At 41.4% G+C, this 22,778-nt stretch overlaps 2 protein-coding genes across 2 annotated transcripts; both read right to left on the minus strand.

Moving 5' to 3' along the window:
* Positions 1 to 767: 767 nt before the first annotated feature.
* On the minus strand, positions 768 to 2,156 carry LOC117778193 (E3 ubiquitin-protein ligase TRIM39-like). Its single transcript, XM_034613554.1, has one exon. The coding sequence runs from the start codon at positions 2,154 to 2,156 to the stop codon at positions 768 to 770; it is 1,389 nt and encodes a 462-aa protein (XP_034469445.1).
* Positions 2,157 to 13,097: 10,941 nt separating this feature from the next.
* Positions 13,098 to 14,471, minus strand: LOC117778204 (E3 ubiquitin-protein ligase TRIM39-like). The gene has a single exon (XM_034613577.1). It carries the CDS (start codon positions 14,469 to 14,471, stop codon positions 13,098 to 13,100), a length of 1,374 nt encoding a protein of 457 aa, XP_034469468.1.
* Positions 14,472 to 22,778: the final 8,307 nt, after the last annotated feature.

Below are 22,778 nucleotides of genomic sequence, written 5' to 3' on the forward strand. Positions count from 1 at the left end.
CTCACAACATTAGGCAAACATCTGTTCTGTAAATCTGAAGATTTCACAGCATCGTTTGTGTAACAATGTTTATTTTAAGTTGTTCTCTTGTTTACAAATGATACAAAGATTTGTTGGAACCATTTTGAAACAAATAAATAAGTGGAGCTGTAATCATTATGATGGAATGACCAGAGGTAATAGAATCAAACTGCTCAACTTTTTTGAGTGGACTTCAATCTGACAAACAGCTGGAAACCGCTGCAGGTGTGAAGAGGGAAATCCTTGTGTTATATTTACATTTCAACTTAAAAAAGGTCAAAACTCTGTTTCTGTTTCATAGTTTTTATTATTAAAATCACAATATTAAAATCACATCACTAGGCTGCTGTTGTTTTGGCTTTAATCATTTTGGCTTCATCACATCAAACAGACAAATGTTCATATATGTTGGATTATTTCATATGTGAACAGACTTTATGTGATTAAATATGAATCATGTCTCATGTGTGAGTTTTAATAAAGTTTGTTGAATGTGAACAATGATCAGCTGTTATTGATGAATGTGTTTTTATGTGGATCTTCATCAGTTTGCTCGACTTCATGGATCCACACAAACTCTAAATGATAGAAAACATTTTCCATGAAATTAAAAAACAAACCAAAGATAAAGATCAGAAAATAATGAAATATTTGTACATGTGGAAAAACAAAGCTTTAGAATAACGAGTTTAACGTTTAAATTCAGCAGATTTCTCTTGAAGAAATAAACATGATGAATAAAATCTTTATCTCTTACTGCTCTGATCCAGCGTCACAGAGACATTCACAGGTAACAGCTTCAAGTGATCTTTAATGCTAAATAATGGAAACATCTTCTGAGTGAAAGTGTGTGTGAAGGTGTGAATGTGTTTGTTAGTATCAAGATCAGAGAACGATAGTTCTCCTCTGTTCCAGTCCAGTTTCACTCTGATCCTCTGGTTCTTCTGAACAGAGAGATCAGATGATGCTGATGGTGACACTGCTGTGTATTTGCCTTTGTAAAACCTTATTCTCCATGTTCCAGACAGTTTGCTTCCCTTCCTCTGGACAGACTCTGCTGACACACCCAGTGCCCAGCGTGTACTGTCTCCAACCAGGACGTCCCAGCTGTGAGTCCCTGAGTTAAAACCCTCAGATCCCAGGACTGAGTGGTAATGATCAAACCTCTCTGGATTGTCAGGAAGCTTCTGTCTCTCTCCTTGTCTCAAACAGGTCAGATCTTCAGACAAGACGAGTTCTGGATAAGCAGAGTTTGGGTCCATAACCACAGTACTGTAGGAGACCACGTCCTTCATCTTGTTCCAGATGTTGAAGCTCAGGTTGCCCAGATGTTTGGCCTCGTCTATCAGAGCTCCTGAGGCCAGCTGTGGATCATCCAGCAGGGGGTGCTGCTGGACTCGTTCCACTGCAGCCTTGTAGTTGAGCAGGAACGAGACGTCTTCAGCTCTCAGCTCGTCCTCTGTTGTTCTGATTGTGTCTGAAAGAGCCGTTATGTCTCTGCTCAGAGCCTCAATCTTCTCCTTCATCATCTGACTCTTCTGCTCCTCTTCCTCCCTCAGTGCAGCCATCCTGGCCTCCTCTTCCTCCTCCAGAAACTGGTGAAGCTTTTTAAACTGCTCCTTGACCTGCGTCTCCGTGAGTCCGGCCTGGACCTTAATGTGTTCTGCTGTTTGTTCAAACTCTACTTTAACACGTTCAAAACACTGTAACTTCTTCTTCAAGGGCTCCAGAGTTTCCTGAAGCTGCTCCTTGTGTTGTTGTGCAGCTTCATCGATAGGTCTGAATCTGTGCTCGGTGTGTTTTTCTGAATCTCTGCAGACGAGACACACTGGCTGCTGATGGTCCAGACAGAAGGGTCTGAGTTTCTCTGAGTGCAGACTGCAGAGAGCATGTGAAGAGCTCTGATCTCTCTCCTGTAAGAAGGTCTCACACAGGTTCTTTAACGCCAAGTTAACAGGTGGTTCTGACCTTGAAGATCTTCTGTGACAAAGTGGACACTCTTTTACTTCTTTGTCTTTCCACCAGCTCTTCACACAGTCTTTACAGAAGCTGTGGCTACATGACAGAAGAACAGGATCTCTGAAGACATCATGGCAGACTGGACAGCTGAGATCCTCTTCTAATCTGGAAGCCATTGAGTCTCCAGGTGAAGCTGAAAACAGACAGTCAGTCAGCCACAGCTCCACGAACTTCACTGAGGTTTACTTCCTCTCTGAGTCGAGGTGTTTGTTAAACTCACGGTCAGTGTGTGGAGCGTCGGCAGGTTGTAGTTTGACTCTTCTCTCCTGTAGCTGGACTCACTCAGGACGTTTGGTTTAGTTTGGTTTGGAAGGTGAATGTGATCGTCTGGTTTTCAGCCTGCGTCTCTTCCGGGAGGAACAGATGTTTCCTGGTTTCTCAGGTGTGTCAGGAGAGGGTGGGATCTTAGTCAGCTGGGGACTGAATAGGTTCTTGGCTCATCACGGGGAACCTGACAGAGCCAGCGTGTAACATGCGGCCTCGTGATTGGCACAGCAGCGAGGGGCGGGTCCTCCTGTTTGTGTACAGGAGGCTTGGAGGGACAGGTCTAGGCTAGTCTCGTGCTGTGAGTGAACCGGTGCCCAGCTTGAGAGAGCTCCTGTGTGTCGCTGAATGTGTGCATTGCTGACTGAAAGATATCGTCTTCTGCCTGCATTTATCCATTCGCTACAATATGTTGGATTCATGTTAATGTGTATTTAAAGACATTTAAATTAAATTGGTTGGAAAAAAAAATTTAAAAAAATATAAAAAATTGTCTAATCAACCAAAAATGTCGCAACCCCCCTGCAGTACCTCTGCGGACCCCCTGTTGAAGACCTCTGGTCTAGTGTGTTTTTTCCGAGCTTTCCAGCATTATCCCTTGTTTCACTGCTCTGCCTGATCTCCGCTCTGACCTGCCTTCAGGACCCTGGATTCCCTTTTTGCCTGCTCCCTATCGGATTTGTTTGCTACCTCTGACTGTCTGCCTGGTTTTTGACCTCTGATCATCCAATAAACCCTGGCCTAACCCCACCACTCGGAAGAGGCTTCAGCAGTTCTTGGGGTTTGCCAATTTCTACCGTCGTTTCATCCGCAATTGTGGCTCTGTGGCAGCTCCTCTAACGGCTCTCACCTCCCAGAAACTCACCTTCCAGTGGTCCTCTGCTGCAGAAAGAGCATTCGGTGAGTTGAAGTCACGGTTCTCGTCTGCTCCCATCCTTGTCTTTCCAGACCCAGAGCACCAGTTTATTGTGGAGGTGGACGCATCGGACTCCGGGGTGGGAGCAGTCCTCTCCCAGCGGTCAACTGAGGACCAGAAGATGCACCTGTGTGCTTTTTTCTCCCACAAATTGTCACCAGCCGAACAACATTATGATATTGGGAATCGAGAGTTGTTGGCTGTCAAGATGGCCCTCGAGGAGTGGAGGCACTGGTTAGAGGGGGCGGAGCAGTCGTTTGTGGTTTGGACCGACCACAAGAACCTGGAGTACATCGGGTCAGCCAAACGGCTGAGTTCCCGTCAAGCCAGGTGGGCATTATTCTTCAATCGTTTTGACTTTTCCCTCTCTTACCACCCAGGATCGAAGAATGTCAAGCCTGATGCCCTGTCCCGTCAGACCCAGCATTTTCATTTTCTGTTATCTTAATTCTCATGTCGTACAGAATTCAGCCACTCCCCCCTGCTCTGCATCACCCCTTCCCACGGATCCCATTACCTGCCCCACCCCCAGACTCACCTGCTTTCCATCAGTCATCAGTCACCCAGTATATATACCGGCCCATTTCCTCTGTTCTTTGCCAGATCGTCTAGTGTGTTTTTTCCGAGCTTTCCAGCGTTATCCCTTGTTTCACTGCTCTGCCTGATCTCCGCTCTGACCTGCCTTCAGGACCCTGGATTCCCTTTTTGCCTGCTCCCTATCGGATTTGTTTGCTTTCTCTGACTGTCTGCCTGGTTTTTGACCTCTGATTATCCAATACACCAGATCTTGCTACTCCCATAACTGCTCAAGTGTCGTGCTCCCCATCTCACTGTAGTCATCAATAGTTAATTCATATATATATATATATATATATATATATATATATATATATATATAATTGTTTTTCAAAAGATTACTTACCCTCCCATGTTAACTGCAGGTCAGACATATGTTAAACTTTTAACACTAAATATATAGAAAATACTTGTGATTGTGTTTAATTAATCATACTATAACACTTGGCCTGTTTGTAGATGAAACATGGAGAACGTCACTAATTATTATTGTTTTTATTGTCACTGTTTATACCATGTTAAGTGCCTTTGAGACAAATAAAATGTATGGAGGGATGTCCATTTGTCCATTTAGAAGTCTGAACAAGTACGTTCTTCCCCCCTGGGTTATTGTGTGAGGATGACAATAACAGTGTCAATCAAATGTTGATGTCAACCCACAAAGGTCTACCCCCTTGCATATATTAACAATTTAATTATTTCATCATTACAGACAAAAAGTTAGCCATCAAGCCCAACCCAGAGGGTTCTGTCTTCCCTTAGAAAACCTTTTAGTCAGTTATTTAATATTTGCCACATGTCTAGAGAGATAGATAGATTGGACCACGTTTAAAAAAAATATTACAAGTTGATAGACAACTATAGGTCTCATGGGGAGCATCAGCAGCTTTCAGTGCAGATGTGGTTGATGATTAGATTTGTTTTGTTTTTTAAGCACAATTTACCCCAAAATGTAAGATTTAAAATAAAAATCTGTACTTATTTGTTCACACAAGTCCTTCAAATATACTGCTCAAAAAAATGAATGGAACATTTAAATCACACATCAGATCTTGATGAACGAATTATTCAAGTTGAAAATCTTTACTGATGTACATTGTATAATTTGTTGAGAAAAAAATGGAAATGGAAACTAAAAATCAACAACGCGTTGAGGGCTTGATTCAAAACCATACCGAAAATCGAAGTAAAAAATTGATATCAAGCTGATCCAACTTGCTGTAATTTCATCACAACAACTCATAATGTGACTCAGTACTGTGTATGGCCTCTGTGTGCCTGTATGCAGTCCCGACAACGTCTGGGCATGCTCCTGATGAGTCGGTGGATGGTGTCCTGGGGAATCTCCTCCCAGACCTATAAAAGATGACCTTTTCAGTGTGTTTGGAAATCTTCAACATCAACAAAAGATGTAAATACTTTAAGACATTCACATAGTGAGGGAGAGAACAGTCCTCATGTTTTACGTTTAACTTACACTCACAGCCATTCAAAGTCCATTAATCTCCTCAACAATAGTATCAAACAAAACACACCAACATAACATTTTTAGTTTTCACAACAGAACCATATTTAGCTTCACAGTACTCTTATACCATTCATTGTTTTAAAACTATTTTGTTCGTGAAACACAGCCGGGATATGCACTGGAGCCTTTTTACATATCACACCACTGCACAGGCCACCTAGTGGCTCCAGTGTGTAGTAATACTGCCATTCAGTAACAAATAAAATTGTTCCAAGGTAAGGAGTGGTCTGAGGGCACCATAAAATGGGCAGGAAAAATCATTAAATATTCAGTTAATAAATATGATGTTGTTGATTACAAAACATATGTTTGGGATGTTTGTTGTTTAAAATGTTGTTTGGTAGTTGTCCCAGTTTTCTGCCACTGTTGTTGGGCTAGTCATGAGATCTTCAATTGAACCCTGGGCATAGAGCCCAGGGTTATGTCCATGCAACGACGTCAGTGCTGGTTGGTAAGCCCAACCCTTAAGACAAAAAATCCCAACTATTCCTATCACTCTGTTTTTCACCACAAAGTGATTTCTTAAAAACTTGTCTGAGTCTCAATACCCTGATGAAAACACCCACCCATAAATAACTGATGGTCAAAGGCGGGGTTGGGAGTAACTTGTTATACGTTACTGTAATACCACTACTTTTGGTGATAACTAGAAATGTAACGAATTACTGAAAATTAAATCAAATTAAATAACGGCATTACAATAACTGAATTACTAAATGGGCTTGTTACTTTTGTCTTACATGGACAACCGGATTTCACGGTTTATGATCTAACATCAGCCGACCCTATGGTGGCACAAGACAGTTCAGGCAATCTGAGCTTGCATTTCATCATAGTGATTGTAATGTTTATAATATAAAGCTCAGTTAACATGTACATCCAGCACCTTCTGTATGTCTTCTTCTACCAAATCCTACTGTCTAACCAAGGAAATACAAGTGTTGCTTACAAGTAGGAACACTACTGGTTGCTGCCCTCTGGTGGTTGGGAGTATTAATAATTTATATCACTACAGTGATAAGAGGTACAATTCTAGATACTATTTGACAGTTGTCTTGTTCCACACTGTGCTACAGCAACACTAACATAATATAGGTATGCATGCAATAATTGAGAATTGAAGCAGACATTTAAAAGTAATACAAAACTTACTTTCCCTAGTAACTATTACTTTTATATGCAGTATTTGCTAAAGTAATTCAATTACTTTTGAGAGGAGCAACTAGTAACTGAAACTAATCAGTAATTGTCAGTAACTTGCACAACACTTGTCAAAGGTAATGCAAACCTAATACAACTGTTAAAACAAGTCCAATTCAGTACAGTTCAAACCCAAATCCTTTTGCTAGTAGTTCCAAGTAAAAACGAATTGGACGATAATAATGAAGCACAACAATCATACTTCAGGCACAGTTACCTCTGAATGAATTCCAGTGTACAAGGATCCTGCTCCAGATTAAAGTTGTAGTAGCTTGAAAAGAACGCTGCCATTCCAGCCACAAAGTTCAGATCATTATTGCTTGTGTTTGTGCAGGATAAAGACAAAGCACATTGGCAGAAGCTCTTCTCTCACTTCTGTAGCCGGACAGCGAACGAGGAGGAGGAGATCGCCCATAAGCTCCTTGGAGAAAAGTTCAGAGTGAGTCACCGTCACGTTATTTCTGCAAAATGTTTTACGTCCGGCTCCTTCAGAGAACGGAGAGAAAAGCATCGTCCTCTTATGGAAACTGGAATAAATAACGTGTCACTGAGCAAAGGTTCCACAGAGGAACTGTCCCCTGACGCAGTTTGATTCCCTCTGAGGCCACTGATGCCCGTGATGTAGGTTTGCTCTCATGTAAAATGAAATATTTGTTTATTTCACATTGTTTCTGTAGGGACAGTTGGCCTCGTTACACGGCTTTTTCAGAGCAACACTTCATGATGAGCATCTCAGTCGGGTGAGTACGTCTCACATGTTGCCAACACACGTGTTTTCTTTAATTTTCATTTATTCTTACACCAAACACATTTTTGTTTTAGTCTTTAACATTCATGGATGTTTTTTACTTTTTTATTATTCACCTTGGCTTCAGAAAAATATTGATGTGATGTTTTTCATTATTTTCAATTATTAATTGCAGATTAATTATGAAGTCAAATAATCTCTACTGGCTTTCTAATTTAGTCGAAAAATTTGTAGTAGAGTGTAATTATTATTATATTAGATTTATCTCTTCCCAGTGGGGAGAGAGCAGGTGCATTCAGTTAGTGAGCTTTAAAGAGTTTTAAACATATAATTAAATAGCATTAAATAACATGATATCATATTTAGTTATTATTCATAACATTATTATTTCAAATGTAAATCAAATATAGTCATCAAAATATCTTAGTAAGAAAAAAAGTATTAACTGAAATGAATGATCGCAAAACTTCCTCATCAGTAGGTGGTTTCATCACCATAGCAACCAGATGCTAAGATTTGAAATGGAAGCTGATTGACAGGGACACTCCCTCAATAACTCCATTGTTGCTGTGACAACGGGATGAATCTGATTGGACAACTTTGATAGGAGACCTCTGATTGGTTGTTGATTGCCTTAAATACTGTTAAGGTTTAAGACAGTTGCTATTGCACTCTGACCTTGACTGAGGTAAGTCATGCCTCACTCTCTCTGTATTTACCCAGCATGCTAACCGATACAATTCAGGCTCATAATTTAAGTTGGAAATGAAACCACTGTATAATATGAAGTTGCTGCTGTTACCTGTTGCTGTTAAATGTTGATAATGTGCTGGTTTCTGTTGCTTTTTTGACAAATGTGGGAATATTGATGATGGCTTGTTTTGTGTACAGTCCCTGACAAAAGTCTTGTCACTTATCCATTTTGTAGAAACAACAGCTTATAACCTGACTTTTAATTTATCCATTGGTTTTAGAAATGGCTCATATGAAAGCTAAAACCCTCCCAAATTATGTTTAATATACTAAAATAAATTTGCTTCACTGAAGAAAGATTGATCATTTAATGAACACAGAAAGGTCAGATTTTGGCAAGACAAAGGTTTTGTCGCCTACAGAGAGTAATGTGAAAATTGAACAAATAATTTACTTCAAATACAAAAATATGTTGCATCCATGTGGTTCGACAATGATTCATACAATTTATTGATGAAGTCATCAGGAATAGCAAAGAGAGCAGTCTTACATGCCTCCCAGAGTTCATCAAGATTCTTTGGTTTCGTCTTCCATGCTTCCTCTTTCATTCTACCCCAGACATGCTCAATGATGTTCATGTCTGGTGACTGGGCTGGCCAGTCCTGGAGCACCTTGATCTTCTTCGCCTTGAGGAACTTTGATGTAGAGATGGAAGTATGCGATGGAGCACCATCCTGCTGCAAAATTTGACCCCTTGTATGGTTGGGAATGTAAGAGGTAGCTAATACTTCTTGATATTTTAGGCTATTGATATTGCCTTCCACCCTGCAAATCTCTCGCACACCCCCATACTGGATGTAACCCCAGACCATGATTTTTCCGCCACCAAACTTAACTGTTTTCTGGGTGAATCTCGGATCCATGTGGGCTCCAGTAGGTCTCCTGCAATATTTGCGGCGGCTGTGATGTAATTCAACCGAAGATTCATCTGAGAAATCCACCTTCTGCCACTTTTCCAGCGTCCATCCTTTTAGCAGGCTATGGGCCTTGGCAAATGCCACGTTTTTTAATTGCCTTTTGTTTAGTGCTGGGGACTTGAGGTGACCAGGCCTGGTGGAGCTCTGCTGCAGTGGAAAAGGGGCTGGCCTTGGATTTTCGAGCCAACAAACGGTCCTCCCGAGCAGTTGTCTTGCGGGGTCTGCCGGACCTGGGCTTGTCAAAAACATCTCCAGTCTCTTCAAATCTTTTTCTTATTCTTTGTACTTGACGCTGAGACACATTGAAGGTGTCAGCCACCTCAGCAGTGGATCTGGTCTTCAGCCTCTTGATAATCAACGCTTTGGTCTCAGGGTGAATCTTAGGCATGTTGTCAGAGGTCAAGTTGCAGTTGATGTGAAGGTCTGGTGTGCTGGGGTTCTTTTTATACACACCCACTAATTGATTGATCAATTATTGATCACAGGTGAGGCTGTAATCTAGGATTGGGTGCATCATATGACAAGGCGACAAGACTTTTGTCTTTGCAAAAACTGACTCAGTGGGCTTTACCACGCTGTGAACGTTAGAATGCTTTTCAGCAGTTTCGTTTGGCACCAAAACATTATTTCAAAAGCTGTTGGGATTGAAATTAGCCATTTCTTGTAAAAAAAAATTGATTACAAATATATTTGAGGGGCACTTAAGGTCAACTTGTACCCAAGCGACAAGACTTTTGTCAGGGACTGTATTCTGCTGCTTATCTTTGATTCCTGTGGTATTCTTGTCATTTTATGATGCTATTTAAATGAATGAGTGATACGTGATAGCGTGATGCTAAGTAGCGTTAGGTTGCCTAGGCCAAGCAGAGCGAGGCTTTGTGGAAAAAACAGCTTTAGCACGAGGATATTTTCACATTTCACATCTTATTCTACCAAACGATGTGATTTTTGTAACAGTGGGAAGATTAACCTTGGTATTTAACTATAGTATTTAAGACAAAGTAAAAAAAAAAAACTGCCATCACTGCCAATCAAATTCAGATTCAAATTCATATCAAAGCATCTGGTTGCCATGGTGATTGATGAGGAAAGTTTTCCCAGTCATTTATTTCAGAAAATGCTTTTTTTTACTGGTGAGTTTTAATTGGTTTATGGGGAGTTTGAATGTGTTTAAGGACAAGTTGACGGGAGCTTAAGCTAATGCTAGGAGCACATTACATGAGGTGTGTAGCTCCTTTAAGGAAAAACCAATCCCTCTCCATTGGGTCTAATGTTATTTCAGAGAAAACATTTCTGGAAGGAGCATCAACTCGCATAACTCGCTCCCACTGTCCCATTTTTTTACTCTCACAAATCTCAATATATCTATGTGTTCGGATTTTGAATTATAGTTGTTTGAGTGCTGCACTCAGAGTTTAGATTTCTCTCTTCCCAGTGGGGAGAGAACAGTTGCATTCAGTTGAGTTTCCATGGCAACCAGACACACACATAGCAGGAGGGGTCTCTCTCTCTCTCTCTCTCTCTCTCTCTCTCTCTCTCTCTCTGGGTCTCTCTCTCTCTCTCTCTCTCTCTCTCGGTCTCTCTGTGTGTCTCTGTGTGTCTCACTCTTTCTGTGTCTCTCTCTCTCTCTTAAACCAGCCAGTCTGTCTCTCTCCCTCTCTCTCCTTCTCTCTGCGTGTCTCTCTGCGTGTCTCTCTCTCTCTCTGGGTCTCTCTGCGTGTCTCTCTCTCTCTGGGTCTCTCTGTGTGTCTCTCTCTCTGTGTCAATTGTTTTATATTGAAAGTTTCAATTTCACCTAAATCTTACACACTATTTCATCCTGTCACCTGCAGACAAACGTCAAGATCCAGACGAGAACGGAAACTTCTTGTGAGAACGATCCTCGACGACCACAAACCAACATAAAGACAACAAACTACTGAGCTGATAAGAGAAAATAGAGCATCAACTGTTCCAAGAGCTTCATCAACAAATAGATCTGCTCTCTGTTGTAAAACATGCAGCAACCAGACATTGTGTTGAGCCTCAGAGCCGAACTCCTCCGAGCCAACAGGGAGATTATGGCTCTTAAAAATGGAAACTTGTCTCTAAAGGAGCAGGTGGAGCGTCTGGAACACCAGCTAAAAGACAAAGATGGTCTCATAAAGATGGAGACCAAGAAACGGCGTGCTCGACTCAGGGCCTACATTGACTGCATGGCCGAGCTCACTGAGTGTCAGGCCAAGTCCAAGAGTATGGAGGCAAGTCTGCACCAGGAGCCACCTCAGCCTGAGACAAGCTGGAGCAGAGAGGTGGAGGTGGAGAAGGAGAAGGAGATCCAGGCTCTGAAGGAGCAGGTGGAGCAGCTGGAACACCAGCTAAAAGACAAAGATGGTCTCATAAAGAAAGAGACCACAAAACGGCGTGCTTGCTTGAGGGCCTACATTGACTGCATGGCCGAGCTCACTGAGTGTCAGGCCAAGTCCAAGAGTGTAGAGGCAAGTCTGCACCAGGAGTCATCTCAGCCTGAGACAAGCTGGAGCAGAGAGGTGGAGGTCGACAAGGAAAACCAGGCTCTGAAGGGGCCGGTCAACCTGCTGGAGGTCGGACAGAGGAGGCCAATGGTTAAGCTCATTAACGAGAACCAGCTCATCACATGCGAAACCAAAAAAAGGAGAACTCCCTACATCGGCTGCCTGGGCTTGCGCACTACAAAAGAAAAGGAGCATAGGAAGAGTCGGGGCTGGAGGTGAAGCAGGAGGAGACGACTCCAACTATGGGACTGAGCTGCAGAAAGGTGGAGGCCGAGATGAGCTGGAGCAGAGAGAAGAGGTGGAGAAGGAGAAAAAGGCGAATCAGTGCTCAAAGAAGAGAGGGATGATTAGACGTTTCCCTTCACCCATTCTTACCTCACCCACTCCTTCCCTCCTTGCCCCCGCCTCCCTCACCCTTTTCCTACTCCTCAAAACAAACCCCTTCCCCGTTCCCCATTTGTACAATATTATAAATATTTTAATGATGTGAATGTTGTAAATATGTTACATTTTGTGAATAAATATAACTAGTACAGTAACATCTACCTCTGTCTTTCTGAATATAGATACAGGATTCATGGCCCTGATCAATTAACACAGTGTTGGAGTGAAACAAATCAGTGTGATTCATTTAGTGTGCCACTATTCATAGCAACACAGCACAGCAACAGAAGACAAACAATGTTTCTTTACTTTTTTACATTTGGTCTAATCTATATATTAATTATGACAACAATACAATAATAATAATGAATAACCTTGTCATCAGTTAGTTTTCATATTTAATTGAACTGTTTGCTGATGATAAATGTAAAAATTACAACATTAGGCAAACATCTGTTCTGTAAATCTGAAGATTTCACAGCATCGTTTGTGTAACAATGTCTATTTTAAGTTGTTCTCTTGTTTACAAATGATACAAAGATTTGTTGGAACCATTTTGAAACAAATAAATAAGTGGAGCTGTAATCATTATGATGGAATGACCAGAGGTAATAGAATCAAACTGCTCAACTTTTTTGAGTGGACTTCAATCTGACAAACAGCTGGAAACCGCTGCAGGTGTGAAGAGGGAAATCTTTGTGTCATATTTACATTTCAACTTAAAAAAGGTCAAAACTCTGTTTCTGTTTCATAGTTTTTATTATTAAAATCACAATATTAAAATCACATCACTAGGCTGCTGTTGAAAAAACTCTTTTACAGACAGAATCATTTTGGCTTCATCACATCAAACAGACAAATGTTCATATATGTTGGATTATTTCATATGTGAACAGACTTTATGTGATTAAACATGAATCATGTCTCATGTGTGAGTTTTAATAAAGTTTGTTGAATGTGAACAATGATCAGCTGTTATTGATGAATGTGTTTTTATGTGGATCTTCATCAGTTTGCTCGACTTCATGGATCCACACAAACTCTAAATGATAGAAAACATTTTCCATGAAATTAAAAAACAAACCAAAGATAAAGATCAGAAAATAATGAAATATTTTTACACATGTGGAAAAGTCGACAGGAGAAATAAAAATGAGTGAGAAGTAAAAGGAGAAATAAGCAAAGCTTTAGAATAACGAGTTTAACGTTTAAATTCAGCAGATTTCTCTTGAAGAAATAAACATGATGAATAAAATCTTTATCTCTTACTGCTCTGATCCAGCGTCACAGAGACATTCACAGGTAACAGCTTCAAGTGATCTATAATGCTAAATAATGGAAACATCTTCTGAGTGAAAGTGTGTGTGAAGGTGTGAATGTGTTTGTTAGTATCAAGATCAGAGAACGATAGTTCTCCTCTGTTCCAGTCCAGTTTCACTCTGATCCTCTGGTTCTTCTGAACAGAGAGATCAGATGATGCTGATGGTGACACTGCTGTGTATTGGCCTTCGTAAAACCTTATTCTCCATGTTCCAGACAGTTTGTCTCCCTTCCTCTGGACAGACTCTGCTGACACACCCAGTGCCCAGTGTGTACTGTCTCCAACCAGGACGTCCCAGCTGTGAGTCCCTGAGTTAAAACCCTCAGATCCCAGGACTGAGTGGTAATGATCAAACCTCTCTGGATTGTCAGGAAGCTTCTGTCTCTCTCCTTGTCTCAAACAGGTCAGATCTTCAGACAGGATGAGTTCTGGATTAGCAGAGTTTGGGTCCATAACCACAGGACTGTAGGAGACCACGTCCTTCATCTTGTTCCAGATGTTGAAGCTCAGATTGCCCAGATGTTTGGCCTCGTCTATCAGAGCTCCTGAGGCCAGCTGTGGATCATCCAGCAGGGGGTGCTGCTGGACTCGTTCCACTGCAGCCTTGTAGTTGAGCAGGAACGAGACGTCTTCAGCTCTCAGCTCGTCCTCTGTCGTTCTGATTGTGTCTGAAAGAGCCGTTATGTCTCTGCTCAGAGCCTCAATCTTCTCCTTCATCATCTGACTCTTCTGCTCCTCTTCCTCCCTCAGTGCAGCCATCCTGGCCTCCTCTTCCTCCTCCAGAAACTGGTGAAGCTTTTTAAACTGCTCCTTGATCTGTGTCTCCGTGAGTCCGGCCTGGACCTTAATGTGTTCTGCTGTTTGTTCAAACTCTACTTTAACACGTTCAAAACACTGTAACTTCTTCTTCAAGGGCTCCAGAGTTTCCTGAAGCTGCTCCTTGTGTTGTTGTGCAGCTTCATCGATGGGTCTGAATCTGTGCTCGGTGTGTTTTTCTGAATCTCTGCAGACGAGACACACTGGACAGAAGGGTCTGAGTTTCTCTGAGTGCAGACTGCAGAGAGCATGTGAAGAGCTCTGATCTCTCTCCTGTAAGAAGGTCTCACACAGGTTCTTTAATGCCAAGTTAACAGGTGGTTCTGACCTTGAAGATCTTCTGTGACAAAGTGGACACTCTTTTACTTCTTTGTCTTTCCACCAGCTCTTCACACAGTCTTTACAGAAGCTGTGGCTACATGACAGAAGAACAGGATCTCTGAAGACATCATGGCAGACTGGACAGCTGAGATCCTCTTCTAATCTGGAAGCCATTGAGTCTCCAGGTGAAGCTGAAAACAGACAGTCAGTCAGTCACAGCTCCACGAACTTCACTGAGGTTTACTTCCTCTCTGAGTCGAGGTGTTTGTTAAACTCACGGTCAGTGTGTGGAGCGTCGGCAGGTTGTAGTTTGACTCTTCTCTCCTGTAGCTGGACTCACTCAGGACGTTTGGTTTGGAAGGTGAATGTGATCGTCTGGTTTTCAGCCTGCGTCTCTTCCGGGAGGAACAGATGTTTCCTGGTTTCTCAGGTGTGTCAGGAGAGGGTGGGATCTTAGTCAGCTGGGGACTGAATAGGTTCTTGGCTCATCACGGGGAACCTGACAGAGCCAGCGTGTAACATGCGGCCTCGTGATTGGCACAGCAGCGAGGGGCGGGTCCTCCTGTTTGTGTACAGGAGGCTTGGAGGGACAGGTCTAGGCTAGTCTCGTGCTGTGAGTGAACCGGTGCCCAGCTTGAGAGAGCTCCTGTGTGTCACTGAATGTGTGCATTGCTGACTGAAAGATAACGTCTTCTGCCTCCATTTATCCATTCGCTACAATATGTTGGATTCATGTTAATGTGTATTTAAAGACATTTAAATTAAATTGGTTGGAAATTTTTTTTTTTTTTAAATATAAAAAATTGTCTAATCAACCAAAAATGTCGCAACCCCCCTGCAGTACCTCTGCGGACCCCCTGTTGAAGACCTCTGGTCTAGTGTGTTTTTTCCGAGCTTTCCAGCGTTATCCCTTGTTTCACTGCTCTGCCTGATCTCCGCTCTGACCTGCCTTCAGGACCCTGGATTCCCTTTTTGCCTGCTCCCTATCGGATTTGTTTGCTACCTCTGACTGTCTGCCTGGTTTTTGATCATCCATCTCTGATCATCCAATAAACCCTGGCCTAACCCCACCACTCGGAAGAGGCTTCAGCAGTTCTTGGGGTTTGCCAATTTCTACCGTCGTTTCATCCGCAATTGTGGCTCTGTGGCAGCTCCTCTAACGGCTCTCACCTCCCAGAAACTCACCTTCCAGTGGTCCTCTGCTGCAGAAAGAGCATTCGGTGAGTTGAAGTCACGGTTCTCGTCTGCTCCCATCCTTGTCTTTCCAGACCCAGAGCGCCAGTTTATTGTGGAGGTGGACACATTGGACTCCGGGGTGGGAGCAGTCCTCTCCCAGCGGTCAACTGAGGACCAGAAGATGCACCTGTGTGCTTTTTTCTCCCACAAATTGTCACCAGCCGAACAACATTATGATATTGGGAATCGAGAGTTGTTGGCTGTCAAGATGGCCCTCGAGGAGTGGAGGCACTGGTTAGAGGGGGCGGAGCAGTCGTTTGTGGTTTGGACCGACCACAAGAACCTGGAGTACATCGGGTCAGCCAAACGGCTGAGTTCCCGTCAAGCCAGGTGGGCATTATTCTTCAATTGTTTTGACTTTTCCCTCTCTTACCACCCAGGATCGAAGAATGTCAAGCCTGATGCCCTGTCCCGTCAGACCCAGCATTTTCATTTTCTGTTATCTTATTTTTCATGTACTAATTCTCATGTCGTACAGAATTCAGCCACTCCCCTCTGCTCTGCATCACCCCTTCCCACGGATCCCATTACCTGCCCCACCCCCAGACTCACCTGCTTTCCATCAGTCATCAGTCACCCAGTATATATACCGGCCCATTTCCTCTGTTCTTTGCCAGATCGTCTTGTGTGTTTTTTCCGAGCTTTCCAGCGTTATCCCTTGTTTCACTGCTCTGCCTGATCTCCGCTCTGACCTGCCTTCAGGACCCTGGATTCCCTTTTTGCCTGCTCCCTATTGGATTTGTTTGCTACCTCTGACTGTCTGCCTGGTTTTTGACCTCTGATTATCCAATACACCAGATCTTGCTACTCCCATAACTGCTCAAGTGTCGTGCTCCCCATCTCACTGTAGTCATCAATAGTTAATTCATATATATATATATATAATTGTTTTTCAAAAGATTACTTACCCTCCCATGTTAACTGCAGGTCAGACATATGTTAAACTTTTAACACTAAATATATAGAAAACAATATCAGTGATACTTGTGATTGTGTTTAATTAATCATACTATAACACTTGGCCTGTTTGTAGGTGAAACATGGAGAACGTCACTAATTATTATTTTTATTGTCACTGTTTATACCATGTTAAGTGCCTTTGAGACAAATAAAATGTATTATTATGTATGGAGGGATGTCCATTTGTCCATTTAGAAGTCTGAACAAGTACGTTCTTCCCCCCTGGGTTATTGTGTGAGGATGACAATAACAGTGTCAATCAAACTCAAATGTTGATGTCGACCCACAAAGGTCTACCCCCTTGCATATATTAACAATTTAATTATTTCATCATTACAGACAAAAAGTTGGCCATCAAGCTCAACCCAGAGGGTTCTGTCTTCCCTTAGAAAACCTTTTAGTCAGTTATTTAATATTTGCCACATGTCTAGAGAGATAGATAGATTGGACCATGTTTAAAAAATATATTACAAGTTGATAGACAACTATAGGTCTCATGGGGAGCATCAGCAGCTTTCAGTGCAGATGTGGTTGATGATTAGATTTGTTTTGTTTTTTAAGCACAATTTACCCCAAAATGTAAGATTTAAAATAAAAATCTGTACTTATTTGTTCACACAAGTCCTTCAAATATACTGCTCAAATCACACATCAGATCTTGATGAATGAATTATTCAAGTTGAAAATCTTTACTGATGTACATTGTATAATTTGTTGAGAAAAAAATGGAAATGGAAACTAAAAATCAACAACGCGTTGAGGGCTTGATTCAAAACCATACCGAAAATCGAAGTAAAAAATTGATATCAAGCTGATCCAACTTGCTGTAATTTCATCACAACAACTCATAATGTGACTCAGTACTGTGTATGGCCTCTGTGTGCCTGTATGCAGTCCCGACAACGTCTGGGCATGCTCCTGATGAGTCGGCGGATGGTGTCCTGGGGAATCTCCTCCCAGACCTATAAAAGATGACCTTTTCAGTGTGTTTGGAAATCTTCAACATCAACAAAAGATGTAAATACTTAGAACATTTTAAGACAAGAACAATGTCCATTCACATAGTGAGGGAGAGAACAGTCCTCATGTTTTACGTTTAACTTACACTCACAGCCATTCAAAGTCCATTAATCTCCTCAACAATAGTATCAAACAAAACACACCAACATAACATTTTTAGTTTTCACAACAGAACCATATTTAGCTTCACAGTGCTCTTATACCATTCATTGTTTTTCAACTATTTTGTTCGTGAAACACAGCCGGGATATGCACTGGAGCCTTTTTACATATCACACCACTGCACAGGCCACCTAGTGGCTCCAGTGTGTAGTAATACTGCCATTCAGTAACAAACAAAATTGTTCCAAGGTAAGGAGTGGTCTGAGGGCACCATAAAATGGGTAGGAAAAATCATTAAATATTCAGTTAATAAATATGTTGTTGTTGATTACAAAACATATTTTTGGGATGTTTGTTGTTTAAAATGTTGTTTGGTAGTTGTCCCAGTTTGCTGCCACTGTTGTTGGGCTAGTCATGAGATCCTCAATTGAACCCTGGGCATAGAGCCCAGGGTTATGTCCATGCAACGACGTCAGTGCTGGTTGGTAAGCCCAACCCTTAAGACAAAAAATCCCAACTATTCCTATCACTCTGGTTTTCACCACAAAGTGATTTCTTAAAAACTTGTCTGAGTCTCAATACCCTGATGAAAACACCCACCCATAAATAACTGATGGTCAAAGGCGGGGTTGGGAGTAACTTGTTATACGTTACTGTAATACCACTACTTTTGGTGATAACTAGAAATGTAACGAATTACTGAAAATTAAATCAAATTAAATAACGGCATTACAATAACTGAATTACTAAATGGGCTCGTTACTTTTGTCTTACATGGACAACCGGATTTCACGGTTTATGATCTAACATCAGCCGACCCTATGGTGGCACAAGACAGTTCAGGCAATCTGAGCTTGCATTTCATCATAGTGATTGTAATGTTTATAATATAAAGCTCAGTTAACATGTACATCCAGCACCTTCTGTATTTCTTCTTCTACCAAATCCTACTGTCTAACCAAGGAAATACAAGTGTTGCTTACAAGTAGGAACACTACTGGTTGCTGCCCTCTGGTGGTTGGGAGTATTAATAATTTATATCACTACAGTGATAAGAGGTACAATTCTAGATACTATTTGACAGTTGTCTTGTTCCACACTGTGCTACAGCAACACTAACATAATATAGGTATGCATGCAATAATTGAGAATTGAAGCAGACATTTAAAAGTAACACAAAACTTACTTTCCCTAGTAACTATTACTTTTATATGCAGTATTTGCTAAAGTAATTCAATTACTTTTGAGAGGAGCAACTAGTAACTGAAACTAATCAGTAATTGTCAGTAACTTGCACAACACTTGTCAAAGGTAATGCAAACCTAATACAACTGTTAAAACAAGTCCAATTCAGTACAGTTCAAACCCAAATCCTTTTGCTAGTAGTTCCAAGTAAAAACGAATTGGACGATAATAATGAAGCACAACAATCATACTTCAGGCACAGTTACCTCTGAATGAATTCCAGTGTACAAGGACCCTGTTCCAGATTAAAGTTGTAGTAGCTTGAAAAGAACGCTGCCATTCCAGCCACAAAGTTGGGATGTTGAAGCACAATCACCTGACCCTCGCTGCTCAGCATCCAATTGGCTGCTGTTAGCACCTGACCGCAACATAAATAAACATATGTTAATGTTTTTTTCTGTTGCCTTCCACATAAACATAGCCACAGTTTAACTTTTACTAAAACATGTCCTTTATATAGTCTCGGTCTGTGCAATGCTTAACAGATTTAAAAAAAAAAAATGTATTCACTACCTAAGATAATTAGTCTCAGAGAGTCAGGAAGTGGCAGTATTCTTTCGACGTCAGCTGCTGTTGCTAACACCTAAAAGAAAAAATACATACAAAATTACATTTTCCATAGCTTAACTGTTGAGGGTAACAAGATCATACCAATATCATTTTCAAAAGCTTCAAACTATAATAATTTCAAACTTACATCTGCTTGCAAAAGTTATACCTGCTAGAACAAAACAAAAAAAATGGTATGGCAGTGTATCAGCGGATTTGGCTCACAGATGATCAGTGATCGGCGGAAAACGACAGCAGGTCATCCCTACTCCAAAACTTTCAGTAAAATAATTTGTTGTGCATTCATTACCCTACCTAAATGTGACAAATTCACATGCATAGTGTATCACAATACACAGCTTTTAATTTTATGAAATTGGCTTTTCTGTTTTAAGTGCTTTATAAACATTAATCTAAGACCTACCTTCGGTTTGCCAAGCGTTGAAAAGCCTTCGACACTGGATAGGTGTGATGTTGGCAGGGAGATCCTCCTCTTTGATGAACTGCAGGTCAGATTTGGATTCCACTCCAATGCTTGCCAACTTGTTCAGGAGGGACTGTAGTTTGTCCTCTGGTAGGCTGGGTAATACCGCCAACACAGCTTGTCTGATGTCCTCCCCCAGTACTAACATGTCAGTATATATCTGGGAGGGAGTGGTGAAATATAATCACTGATGTGTCATTCAGCTTGTACACCATTAATGGACAATAATCAAGGAGATCTTCTTGCTTAACACACATGTAGTTTGAGCCCTGGACCTGTGAATACCCAAATCAGCAAGTTCCACAGCCAACTGCCTTCCCACAATAAGTAGACAAGATGAATGCCAAATCTCTCTATGTTCAAAACACGACTAAGCTACAATAATGTAAAATTGCAGTCACTGACACACTGAAAACAACATTGTTCTCACCAAAAAGCTGACTGAGAGGGTTTGGTTGGTAACTTTCTTGGGGGCATGCAAGCCAGGCTGCTACACGGTCAACTTAGGGCCAATCGCAGGGGTGTCGTATAGCCTACCTGGTAGAGCTGCCTCCCCAACGAGGAAAGCCTTCAACCCGCAGAGGCCCCGGTTTCGATTCTGACCCGCGGCCATATGTGCATGTCCTCCTCCACTCTCTCTCTTTCCCCCTTTCACAACTTATGCTCTGTCCTATCTAAAATAAAGGCAATAAAAAGCCCAAAAAATACATAAAAAACTTAGGCCCGTCCAATTTATTTAACGCTAGCATTAGCGCAATGTTACTGAGCTTAACTGCTCCTCTAATAACAAAGCATCCTGGCAGGGTTGCATACAGACCACTGCAAGCAGCCTGAAGCTGTGTGGTTTTGATTCATTTGTGAAATAATGCCGAGCAATCAATTTCAATGTCATTGATTCACCTGCATTAGCACAGATGTTATTTGGATATTATAGGTTTGTCACTTTAGTAACTTCAAACAATAGCATTGGTTTATTTAAGATCTCAACAATGTTATTACAATGACAGCCCAACAAAGTTGAAGCCTGTATCATTTTGTAGGCAATTAACATTAAACTTCCGTATTATGGAGTGGATGGACACGGCTGTTGCTCTTTTGCCTCTCCATTGCACCTGTTGTCACTTTCATTTGCACCAAAGCAGGTGAAATTGATTCACTATCACTTGTGCTTCCTAAATGGACGGATTGAAATAACTGAAGTTTAACTGACTTTGTGTTATACTGTGACGATTAAGTGTTCTCTTCATTTTTTTGAGCAGTGTATTTATTGGAACTGGTTTCAGCAGGACTGTTAGTGGTGTTCGGGTAGTGGCAGACACCCTGTTAGTATGTTCATGGCCAAGCTCACCTGGAGCTTCAGTGACACACGTCTACACACTTTGGATCAGACAGAATGTATTATCTTCCATTATACAAATATATGTTGGAGGTTTTGGCAATCATGGCCAATCACATTCTAGTGTCATTCCCTTTAAACCCAGATCTCTACTCATCATGATGCACTGGTCTACATAATCCTGCCAGAGATTTCCTCAAAGGAATCATATTCCTTCTGGGAGTTTCAAATATGAATACTCAGATATTTTCCCAAGATCAGATGATGAGTCCTCTAAAGCTGAGTTCACATGTTGAAGATCCAACACTCATCATGCTTTCCAATGCGTAATAGTATGCAATTTAATTTATAATTTTTCTACCTGTTTTGTAATTAAAGTGAAAAGGCAGTGCAGCTGTTTCCCCCAGCTACCTGCAGTGGCTATTGAAGAAGAAAGCATGAGCCATTTTGAGGGAGTTACAGTTTTAGCAGAGAGTTTTTAATTAATCTATGATTTTTTTTTTACGTGTGAACTGACCAACATGCAATTTTGAATTGGATTGCAAGTGAAACTGTAGAATAATTATTTAAAAAAATCAGTTTGATGTGCACATAAACATGTATGTTTATCTGGCTATTTAACAACAGTCTGACTTGCACAAAGGGCTGGTGCACACAATAGGATAACCCTCCCTACTATCGCAGGGGGATGTTCCTGATCAGATCCAATTATTTACACAAATAATCCTGAAGTGTGAGGGGTCTACAAAATAATCTTAATGCTACTGATTGAGTCAAAGCCTCCGCAATTGCAAATATATTTTTGGATTAACTATAATTGAGTCTGACGGAATACTGAGCAAACCCGCAATTGCCAATGAGAGCGAGCTGACCGGTAAGCATATCCAACCAGATGTTCTGTACTTGTATGACCGAATACAAGAATACATTTCCAACTCACCTGCAGCTCACGCTGTAAAAGCTTATTCAGACTTCATAGCATGACGTTATTCATATTGATTTCCTTTCTTTTTGTTTTTCGCTGCAAAACAGTACAGACACAAGTGCAACAACCTGACGATGGCGATCCTCCCTCATGTGTTTTTTTCTTCTGAGGTCACGTTTGATCATGTGAGTGAGATTCCAAGTCTCTGCAATCGCTGCTGTGAAATCGTTTCCTATTTGTGGCAAGAGTGTGGTGGGACTGTCATGGGGTTACCCCATGCCCTGTAATATAGAAGGGGGCAAACACTTCATACATAAACGATGGTCATACAGTTATACACCTCAGTATCAGTAGCATTAGTCAGCATGGTAGCAAGTTAAGCTAGCAATCACATTAACTCACATAAACCATGTAATCTTTCTAAACTATACTGATACACAGAGTCCACAACCAATAGTTGGAAATAACCTTTAAGACACACAGTTTTTCACAAGCCCAGACCAGAGGGGTGTTTTGACTACTATCACAGAATTGCTCTTTTAAGTGCCCATATGGTATAGCATGGTGGTGTTTCTGTGACAGGCTGGGTCGGGTGAAGTGCTGATGGGTATTTATATATTTTCA

The sequence above is a fragment of the Hippoglossus hippoglossus genome, chromosome 17 (assembly GCF_009819705.1).
Source record: "Hippoglossus hippoglossus isolate fHipHip1 chromosome 17, fHipHip1.pri, whole genome shotgun sequence".
NCBI lineage: Eukaryota > Metazoa > Chordata > Actinopteri > Pleuronectiformes > Pleuronectidae > Hippoglossus > Hippoglossus hippoglossus.